General features: G+C 35.6%; 1 protein-coding gene across 3 annotated transcripts in view; it reads right to left on the bottom strand.

The window, feature by feature from the left end:
- Window positions 1-12,029, bottom strand: part of WNT6 (Wnt family member 6) — a 166,724-nt gene that overhangs the window by 50,947 nt on the left and 103,748 nt on the right. For 2 of the 3 annotated variants that reach the window (XM_053698147.1, XM_053698149.1), the window contains exon 2: window positions 11,696-11,916. In XM_053698147.1, coding sequence (XP_053554122.1) covers window positions 11,696-11,916 — 221 coding nt within the window. The remainder of the gene's footprint in view (window positions 1-11,695; window positions 11,917-12,029) is intronic. The other variant, XM_053698148.1, reaches the window with a different exon arrangement.

Raw genomic sequence — 12,029 nt, 5'->3', positions numbered from 1 at the left:
CACCTCTGAACAGCTAATGGCATGGCACTTCGCCCAAGGTAGACACAGCAGCGTGTAAAGTATGAGGCGAAGGTTAATAGACCGTACATATATATATAGCATCTTATTTAACTCTGTTGGAGTAAAAACACCATTTTACACAATAAAAAAAGAGATGTTTACAGTCCCTTTAATTTGATGCTATTATGGTGTAGGTGGTGAATATGTACTACTTGAATGTGGGAAAGGATCTGAAATATTTTAATTTGTGTACAAAGTATTATAATGTATGTTAAAGGGAAAACTTTGATGATTCAGATAGGGCATGTCATTTTTTAACAACTTTTCAATTTACTTTTATCTTAAAGTTTGCTTTGTTCTATTGGTATTCTTAGATGAAAGCTAAACCTAGATAGGCTCATATGCTAATTTCTTAGCCCTTGAAGGCCGCCTCTTATCTGAATGCATTTTTCATTTTTTTCACAACTAGAGGGCATTAGTCCATGTGTGCCATATAGATAAACATTGTGCTCATGCCCGCGGAATTACCTAGGAGTCCGCACTGATTGGCTAAAATGCAAGTCTGTCAAAAAAGTGAAGTAAGGGGGCAGTCTGCAGAGGCTTAGATACAAGGTAATCATAGAGATAACAAGCATATTAATATAACTGTGTTGGTTATGCAAAACTAGAGAAAATGAATATAAAGGGATTATCTATCTTTTTAAACATTCAAAATTCTGGTGTAGACTGTCCCTTTAAGTGACAGTGTATTGATAAGACCATCATAATTGCTGTAAGATTTGTAAGGTGATTGTATAAATGTTTGAAGCATGCCGCTGTTGTGGGTGGGTTGTGGGTTTAAACAGCGATACTATGACACAAAATGACAAGAGTTTTGCATTTATTATATGCGTAGCGCTGGCTATGAATATGAGGTAGGATATGGCTGATATTAAGCTTTTTGTTTGCATTTGAAAACAATGTGGGCCAGGAATGTTTTGCAGATTTTTTTTTAACACGGAGTAATGGCTCAAAGATATGAGGTCTCATAGAGTTACATACATATACATGTCTAAACATGTATATGTATGTATATATATATATATATATTCATGTGTGTACATACATATTTATGTATTTATATGTGTATATATGTATTTACAGACATATATACACAAACACATAAATACACAAACCAAAATTGAGCTTTTGGGCCATAACCATAAATGATACATTTCAAGAGGAGTCAACAAGGCCTATGATGAAAGGTACACCATTCCTACTGTGAAACATACTGTATATATATATATATATATATATATATATATATATATATATATATATATATATATACAGTTGTGCTCATAAGTTTACATACCCTTGCAGAATTTATGATTTATTGGCCATTTTTCAGAGAATATGAATGATAACACAAAAACATTTCTTTCACTCATGGTTAGTGTTTGGCTGAAGCCATTTATTATCAATCAACCGTGTTTACTCTTTTTAAATCATAATGACAACAAAATCTACCCAAATGACCCTGATCAAAAGTTTACATACCCTGGTGATTTGGGCCTGATAGCATGTACACAAGTTGACACAAAAGGGGTTTGAATGGCTATTAAAGGTAACTATTAGGGAAGGGCGAATGTTTTGCAACATTCGAAAAACGGCACGAATTTTAACAAATTAGTTCGTTCTAATCGAATTTTGAATGTTTACATAACATTCTAACATTCGATTTTCGAATGTTCGGTTTCAAATTTTACGATTACATTCAAAAATATTATTTTTTTTTAGATTGTAATAGTATTTCTAATGCTTTTTCTTTAAATGTAATATTCGAATTATGCAATATTCGAATTCGAAAAATTCGAATTTAGATTGTAATAGTATTTCTAATGCTTTTTCTTTAAATGTAATATTCGAAATATGCAATACGTGTATTCGAATTCGAAAAATTCGAATTTAGATTGTAATAGTATTTCTAATGCTTTTTCTTTAAATGTAATATTCGAATTATGCAATACGTGTATTCGAATTCGAAAAATTTGAATTTAGATTGTAATAGTATTTCTAATGCGTTTTCTTTAAATGTAATAGTCGAATTATGCAATATTCAAATTCGAAAAATTCGAATTTATATTCGAATTCGAAAAATTCGAATTTATATGTTTGTAATAGTATTTCTAATGCTTTCTTTAAATGTAATATTCAAATTATGCAATATTCTATATAGAAACATTCGAAATGATATATTTGTATCTATTATGTATCAATTTACTAGATTCCCGCCCTACCACATGAACTATTGAACTTCTGAATAGTATTTGTTAAATAGAATGTTAAATTCGAAATTTTGAATGTGGACATTCAATATAATTATAAACATTCGAATTCGAAAGTGACATTCGAAAACTGTAAATAACATTTGATTTTTTAATTTTTAAGAATATTCGTTCTTATCGCCATTCGGATTTAGAATTCGAATTTCGGTAATAACATTCGTTCTACATTCGAAATTTGAAAATGTACACATTCGCCCATCCCTAGTAACTATCCTCACCTGTGATCTGTTTGCTTGTAATTAGTGTGTGTGTATAAAAGGTCAATGAGTTTCTGGACTCCTGACAGACACTGTTTCATCCAGTGCTGCACTGACGTTTCTGGATTCTGAGTCATGGGGAAAGAAAAAGAATCGTCAAATGATCTGTGGGATAAAGGTAGTTGAACTGTATAAAACAGGAAGGGGATATAAAAAGATAGCCAAGGAATTGAGAATGCAAATCAGCAGTGTTCAAACTCTAATCAAATAGTGGAAAATGAGGGGTTCTGTTTGATAACATACTGCATTCATCTTGCCATCAATTCTGACCAAATTTCCTGTGCCTTTGTAGCTCACACCTCCCCAAAACATCAGCGATCCACCTCCATGTTTCACAGTAGGAATGGTGTACTTTTCATCATAGGCCTTGTTGACTCTTCTTGAAATGTAGCGTTTATTTTGCGGGAACACATAGCCATTCACTGGTGTGCGATTAGAGATACCATTAAAAATAGCACCTCTGAATGGCATGTCACTTCGCCCAAGGTAGACACAGCACCATGTAAAGTATGAGGCGAAGGTTAATAGACCATACATATATATAGCATCTTATTTAACTCTGTTGGAGTAAAAACACCATTTTACACAATAAAAAAAAGATGTTTACAGTCCCTTTAATTTGATGCTTTTATGGTGTATGTGGTGAATATGTACTGCTTGAATGTGGGAAAGGATCTGATATATTTTAATTTGTGTACAAAGTATTATAATGTATGTTAAAGGGAAAACTTTAATGATTCAGATAGGGCATGTAGTTGAACTGTATAAAACAGGAAGGGGATATAAAAAGATAGCCAAGGAATTGAGAATGCAAATCAGCAGTGTTCAAACTCTAATCAAGAAGTGGGAAATGAGGGGTTCTGTTTGATAACATACTGCATTCATCTTGCCATCAATTCTGACCAAATTTCCTGTGCCTTTGTAGCTCACACCTCCCCAAAACATCAGCGATCCACCTCCGTGTTTCACATTTCATCATAGGCCTTGTTGACTCCTCTTGAAATGTAGCGTTTATGGTTATGGCCCAAAAGCTCAATTTTGGTCTCATCACTCCAAAGGACTTTGTGCCAGAAGGTTTGAGGCTTGTCTCTATGCTGCTTGGCGTATTGTAAGCGGGATACTTTGTGGCATTTGCGTAGTAATGGCTTTCTTTTGGCGACTCGACCATGCAGTCCATCTTTCTTCAAGTGCCTTTTTATTGTGCATCTCAAAACAGCCACACCACATGTCTTGTATTTCACCTGAAGTTATTTGTGGGTTTGTCTTTGCATTCCGAACAATTTTCCTGGCAGTTGTGGCTAAAATTTTAGTTGGTCTATCTGACCGTGGTTTGGTTTCAACAGAACCCCTCATTTTCCACTTCTTGATTAGAGTTTGAACACTGCTGATTTGCATTCTCAATTCCTTGGCTATCTTTTTATATCCCCTTCCTGTTTCATACAGTTCAACTACCTTTTTCCCACAGATCCTTTGACGATTCTTTTGCTTTCCCCATGACTCAGAATCCAGAAACGTCAGTGCAGCACTGGATGAAAGATGCAAGGGTCTGTCAGGAGTCCTTGAGCGAAAGAAAAGTTTTTGTGTTATCATTCATATGCTCTGAAAAATGGCCAAGAAATCATAAATTCTGCCAGGGTACGTAAACTTATGAGCACAACTGTATATATATATATATATATATATATATATATATATATATATATATATACACATTGGAGCCCATTGCAGTTAGGCAGATTAAAACATGAAAGATCATATTTATGCAATAGTGTTATACTGTATTTAATGTAAATATTTCACATTTCAATGTTCCGCACATAGCAGAATATGTTCTATGTATTTATTATATTGGTAGAAATTGTGTACAAGCAGCATATTTTCTACAGTAATATCAGAGGCAGGATGAGTTTGAGACATCTTGAAAAATGTAACAAAAAAGAAAAAAATAACATTTAACCAAAATATCCAATTTCCACAAAATAGCAGTTTCAGGAATGGGAAAAAATGCTTATATGAAAAACAAAAACAAATATCATAGCCCTCTGTAACAAATGAAAGCAGAGAGCAAAAAGAGGGAGAGACTTAATATAAAAAAATGCCAAGTTTAACAGAAAAGGACATGAATCGCGTCAAAAAAGACGCAAGAATTGACGTGACTTGCGTCACAACAAATGCAACCTTCATGCCAAAAAAATTGCGCAAAAATTATGCAATAAATAGAACCATTTTTTTTTTTGCGCCATCGCAAGCCTAATTTGCCAGTGAAAATTTGAAAAAACAAGACCGAAGTTACAACTAGGTGGAACCTCAGGTAAGAAAAAAATTACTAAATTTCTCCCAAACATAATTTTCCATGCTGAAACTGTTAGACTGCAAAAGGAAATAAACATAGACCTGACTCACTGCAAATATATGCAATATAGATTTAAAACTTTAAAGATAAAGTGCCAAAAACATAGCTGAGAGTGTCTTTAAAAAAAGATATATACTTACCTGAAGACACCCATCCACATATAGCAGACAGCCAAGCCAGTACTGAAACATATCAGCAGAGGTAATGGTAGAGGAATATAATGTCGATCTGTAAAGGGAGGTGAGATGAATCCCCAAGAGCCTTAGAATAGATTTCCCATAGGTGAAAACGTGGTATCATCAGGCAATACTCCCTTCACATCCCTCAGACAAACACTGTACTTTGAGAGGAACTGGGCTTCAAAATGCTTAGAAGCGCCTTTCACAGAGGAAATCAAGCACAACTTGCTTCACCATCCTCCAACAAAGGTAAAGTTTGTAAAACTGAAGTATGAGTGAGGTGGGAGGTGTATTTCTAGGCATTTTGAGGATAGGGAAAATTTGCCCCCTCCAGGTAGGAATGTATATTCCATACGTCACTAGCTCATGGACTCTTGCCACCTACATGAAATAAATAAATATATATATATATATATATATATATATATATTTGTGCAAAAATCCATCAGATTTATATTTAAATATATATTGAATAATAAATACAACATATTATGCTATGTTCAGAACATTGGATTATGAAATATGCAATATAATCTTCTGATGTTGTGCTTTTAAATAACCGCAATCGTGTGGGTGTTTTGGTTTCAAATTTATTGGCCCCATTATACTCTATGAGGGAATTTGATTTTGCATTTGCGACATTTCAAAGTATATTTGTTACCACAACTTTGCGAATAAGAGAGCACAAACATTTTACTTTCAACTTATAATATGAGCACGAATCATGGAGCGTAATAAAAATCTAGCAGTTTTAATGCTTAAACGTGAACACAAACTACAGCTTCACTTGTAATCTAGCCCTATGTGTTTAACTTATTAACAGGGATTAAACACATTGGGGGAGATTTAATAAGCAGCGGATATTCCTATCTCCACTCGCCGGAAACAGAAATTAAGAAGCAGCGGTCATTAGGTGGAGGACTGCAATCATCCCGATCTGATCGGGATGATTGACAGCCCCTGCTAGTGGACGATTATATGCAGGGGGCGGCATTGCACAAGCATTTTACTAGAAATACTTGTGCAATGTTAAATGCCGACAGCGTATGCTGTCGGCATTTAGCGATGTAGCGAATCATGTCTGCCCAGCATTTAATAAATTGACCCCATAGACTAGCAGTGTCAGTCTTCAAATGACATTTTCTTACAAATTAGAGCATGCACATTTTGTTTCATTTAAATGCCCCTTTAAATTAATTTGTCATCTATAAAGAGTAGAGGATATGGAAGGACATATGCCAATCGTTTAAAGACAATCACTGCATAAAATGTTAAACGGAAGTTCAAAAACCCAATTAAAGGGACATGCCACCCACATTTTTTCTTTTATGATTTAGAAAGAGAATGCAATTTTAAACATCTTTCTAATTTACTTATATATTATCTAATTTGCTTTATTCTCTTGATATTCTTTGATGAAAAGAATATCTAGATATGCTCACTAGCTGCTGATTGGTTGCTGCACATAGAAGCATTGTGTGATTGGCTCACCATGTGCATTGCTTTTTCTTCAACTAAGGATATTTAAAAAAATGAAGCAAAATAAATAATGGAAGTAAATTGTAATGTTGTTTAAATTTCTATTCTCTATCTGAATCATGAAAGAAAGATTTTGGGTTTAGTGGCCCTTTAAGAGATCATCATTCTATATTCAAGAATTCCAAATCCAATAATAAAAAAAAAATAGTTATTGCGAGTCTGGCTCAGTATGAATCTATCAGTGACGTTAAAGGAGAATCATATCGAACAGATCATACTCAGAATTATCCTTATGTACTGGGATGTGGGACAAAGAAAAGATACAAACACCAGTTCAAGTATGAAGCATCAAAGTGCAGTAACATAAACAAACGTGTAGAAGATCCTCAGGGGCACTGTAAATCATGCTGCAGACAAGCAAACATTATTTTTCTTTATTAAATCCACACATTGTCTTGAAGCATTCATAATTACTTCATTACAACACAGGGGGAACATGTTTAAGCAGTAAAGCTAAGGACTTATGTAAAATGTAGCAATAATCGTATTCCTGCCTGCAGGGGAGAAACAAAACGGCGTGCTACTGACAGACAAAAATACATTTTACTAAATCAACAACAAACTCAGGAAGAGCAGAGCATTAAATCAGTCCTGGCAGCTGCAAGGAGACCATAACACATGTTTATTTGTAAAAATACAGTGTCATATACAAATATGCAATTAAAGAGGTAGCTGGACATGGACGTACCTCTCAATATCAGTTACACAGAAAATCAAATGGAAAATATCAGAAACTATTTCCTATAAAGAGGCCATACAACTTTGTGCAGTTATATGAAACGTCCCCAAAAACAGAAAAATATTAGTCAGCAATACAAAACTTTCTTATGGAGCATAAATTCAGATGGTCATAAAGCCAGATTTAAATTGACTGCAGACAATGCAAAGATAACTGCAAGGCTACTCCCCTTTTCACTCTCTTGGGGGCTGATTTATCATCTGTCTGCTCAACATACGCTGTCTGCATTTATTATTGCACAAGCATTTCTGGTGAAATGATTGTCCAGTGCCTCTCCCTGCTCATTGGTGGCCAATCTGCAGCTAGACTTGCATATGAATTAGCAGTGTCTTGTTGTGAAAAGCTAATAAAAAACATGTGATAAGAGGCTGTCTATAGTGGCTTAGAAAGAGGCAGACATTTAATGTTATAAAGTATATTAAAGGACCAGACAACACTGTAGATTTGCATAATTAACAAATGCAAGATAACAAGACAATGCAATAGCACTTAGTCTGAACTTCAAATGAGTAGTAGATTTTTTTTCTGACAATTTTAAAAGTTATGTCTTTTTCCACTCCCCCTGTACCATGTGACAGCCATCAGCCAATCACAAATGCATACACGTACCATGTGACAGCCATCAGCCATTCACAAATGCATACACACTTATTCTTGCACATGCTCAGTAAGTTGACTCAAAAAGTTTAAATATAAAAAGACTGTGCACATTTTGTTAATGGAAGTAAATTGGAAAGTGGTTTAAAATGGCATGCTCTATCTGAATAATAAAAGTTTCATTTTGATTGAGTGTCCCTTTAATATAACAATGTTGGTTGTGCAAAGCTGGGGAATGGGTAGTAAAGGCGTTATCTATCTTTTTAAACAATAGCAATTTCAGTGTAAAATAAACTTTAATGATTCATATAGGGCATATAATTTTAAGCAATTTTCAAATGTACTTTTATCATCATGTTTGCCTTGTTCTCTTGGTATTCTTTGTTGAAAGCTAAACCTAGGTAGGCTCATAAGCTAATTTCTAAGCCCTTGAAGGCCGCCTCTTATCTCAGTGCATTTTGACAGTTTTTCACAGCTAGAAATTGCTAGTTCATGTGTGCCATATAGGTAGCATTGTGCTCACTCCCTTGGAGTTATTTGTGAGTCAGCCCTGTCTGGCTAAAATGCAGTCAATCAAAAGAACTGAAATAAGGGGGGAGTCTGCAGAGGCTTAGATACAAGGTAAAAAGTATATTAATATAATAGTGTTGGTTATGCATAACTGGGGAATGAATAATAAAGGGATTATCTATCTTTTTAAACAATAAAAATTATGGCGTAGACTGTCCCTTTAAGTTACCCAGTGCATGCCTTGTCTAAATAAAAATATGAGTGACTTCGGCTTCAGAAATGTCCCTACTACAAGGTGTAATAACCCAACCTTTTGTAACAAGTACAGTAGTAGTGCCAGATATTATGCTGAATAACTGATCTCTAATGCTGCTGGTGACTAAAGAATATGGAATACTACAAACTGTTAAAGAAAGAAATAAAGGACTTCATGGCCCATAAAGGAGAGATTCTTAACACTAATAAAGTAAAACACAACATAAAAGACTAATTTCACTCATTTTAAACATAGAAAGAAAAAGAAAAGAAAGGAAAGTATGATTATGTAGCTGGTTGCTTGGATAATAGGAGATGAGAAGACCCAGACAAAAGCAGATGGCAGCTTTTGATTGTAGACAGTGGCTCAGGATCAGATCTGATACCCCAATCACATGAGAGGTTAGAAGACTTTTAATACTGATCACAGGCTTTGGGGAAATCACTCTCTCCCAGGTAAGAAGTGGTTATGTTGTTATCGGTAGAATATTTACCAACTCTGAAATAGGTTTGCTTTTCAGGGGGTTAACATTTCTTCCTTCTGCTAAAGATAGTGAATGAGAGATTCACTGACCGGCAGAATTTCCAAAGCCTGCTTAAAGGGACAGTAAAGCCAAAAATTCATGATTCAGATAGAGCATGCAATTTTAAGCAACTTTACAGTTTACTTCTATAATTAATTTGCTTATTTCTCTTGGTATTCTTTGTTGAAGACTAAACCTAGGTAGGCTGATAGGAGCTTAGGAGCGTACCTCCTATTAGCAAGCCCCTGGGCTATGTGAAGAAGGGCTAGGATTAATGCGGCTCTCCAGCTCACTAGATGTAAGTATTTTTAAAGGTAATTTAAAGGAAACTAATAAATACTGACAAATTTCATCATTCGTTCTTCGTTTTCTTGAAATTGTGTGGAGCATTTGTTCGGAAAATGACACAAATATCCGTGTTTTGTTAACGAATTTGCATTTGTAACTAAACAAATGCACATGTCTATATGAAAGTTGTATATAGAAAAGTGGATGGACCAAAATAAGGAACATCCAAAAGACCAGGGGTATAGCTGGGTTTGGATAAATGCAAAAAAATATACTTAATGTGATCATAAATATATAAAAACAAACATGCATATATACAAAAACATGGAGACAGACAGACATGAGTGAGCCGTTATACCCTGGGACACCAGAAACAAGCTAGGGGACAGGTATTTCATCCTAGACTGGTTGAGTTGGCTGTGTGCTGACGGTGGTCGGACCGGTGGAGTTGGCGTTCCTAACAGTGGTCTGCCTGACGTTTCCCTGTTGGTCTCCCTTGGTGCTCATGTGGACACTTTCTGTCTGGTCTATATACAGTGCTTACGCTTTGTGTACGGACTTGCTTGCTTTGAGTGCTAAACACTACTAACATCCAGCTTATGCCTATCTGTGCTGAACTTACTATGGTGCACCATATGAAACTCTCTAAGCCGGCTAGTTATGCTCTTTTGTGAGGGGCCCATGTGTTTTATTTATCTGTCTGCCTCCATATTTTTGTATATATGCATGTTTGTTTTTATATATTTATGATCACATTAAGTATATTTTTTTGCATTTATCCCTGTGAATAATTTTAGATAGTCAGTGTGCTACACCCTGGTCTTTTGGATGTTCCTTATTTTGGTCCATCCACTTTTCTATATACAACTTTTATATATAAATCTTTTCTAGGCAGCACCTTACTAGCATTATATCCTGTACAATATTGAAAGGTATTAGTAGATGAGCAAACTCCTTTTCTTCTTTCTTTTTGTAAATGCACATGTCTATATATAATATATTATTTACTTTATTCTTTTGGTGTCCATTGTTAAAAAAACATTTCTGGGTAGGTCTCAGTAGTATATTGCTGTTTCTGAGCCAAACTGCTGATTGGTGGTTACACATAAACCTCTTGTCATTGGTTCCCCATATGTGTTTGGCTAGCTCCGAGCAGCATTGCTGCTCTGGTGCTGACTTTAACTTTGTGTTTAACTCATTACTAATTTTTCCAACTTTTGAAAACAAACAAAAGGTACCACATGAAATTGGTTGAATAGCTCACTTATACTGATTTTCTAGTCACTATGGACATTAACTGTACAAATAATTCTCAAACCGAGGTTATATGTAAAACAGGTTGTGCTTTCAATTCCTATCCATATATGTCAATGTCAATTGAATGTGCATTTGAACCTAGGTGCTAAACTCAAAACAACATGGGGTAGAACCAGATGCCTTAAAACAGAATATTACAAGCTGATTGTTACTGAACTGCTAATATTAATCTAAACACTATTTAAAGGTTCAACAACAGTGGCAGAAATTCTGTCCTGCAGACTCTGCAATGCTAAGGGGCCTGGAGGTAAGCGTGGCAATAGTTAAGCGGGGCTGCATCACCTGCTGAGAATCAGTGGCAGGGAGCAGAGGGAGGCCACAGAGCAACCTGTGCACACAGATCATGTTTCAAAGCTGCTTCGCGGAGGGGGGGGGGGGGGGTTAGGAAGAAGATTAGCGGCAAGGGGGGGGGGTCTAGAACAACAATTGCTGGGGGGCCTAGAAGCAATAAAGCTGATTTGGTACTGGTATCTAACTTTACATTAAATATATATATATAAGTAAATGTTACTGTACAACATGAGATGAAAATGAATTTTAGTATCACAGCAATATTAGTTTCACAGCAGTAATACAGTGTAACAGAAATACTCCAGAGTTGTTCTCAACTTTTGCAACCACCTTTCACCTCCTCTTTCTGGAAATGGGATTATTAAATACCCTTTAACAAACACTATTCCCAGCATTGGAAAGGAAAGCTCAAATAGAAATGCTTCTTAGAGAAAAGTGAAATGTAGATGTGTGATATCAATCAGTTTAAATATGTTCTTGCATTGATGCTTTCATGTATACTTTTTAAAAGATTACCTTGTTGCAGGATCTTTCCAAAGTGCTTGTTGTGACTAGTGCAGTTCCACCGTCTGGACCTGAACTGGTACTGGCATTCTCTGACTCCCAGCTTGGCACCCTTGGCTACCTCGCTGATGATCTCTGGCTCTGTCTGGCACAACTCCGCTTGCTTTCCAGCCAACCGCTTGGTTTTTCTACAGATGCTGTTGGGGTCCATCACCAAAGGGCTGCCAACTGCCCTGCCAAATCCACAAATAAAAAAGAGAAAATAAAGTGCTTTTGAAGGCGAGAATGAGAATCGTCGTGCAGACAAATAGGGAGCTGCATCCTACTGTGACACAAAGCATTGCTT

This window comes from Bombina bombina, chromosome 1 (genome assembly GCF_027579735.1).
Source record: "Bombina bombina isolate aBomBom1 chromosome 1, aBomBom1.pri, whole genome shotgun sequence".
Lineage (NCBI taxonomy): Eukaryota > Metazoa > Chordata > Amphibia > Anura > Bombinatoridae > Bombina > Bombina bombina.
This window is presented reverse-complemented; position numbering and strand designations above follow the sequence as displayed.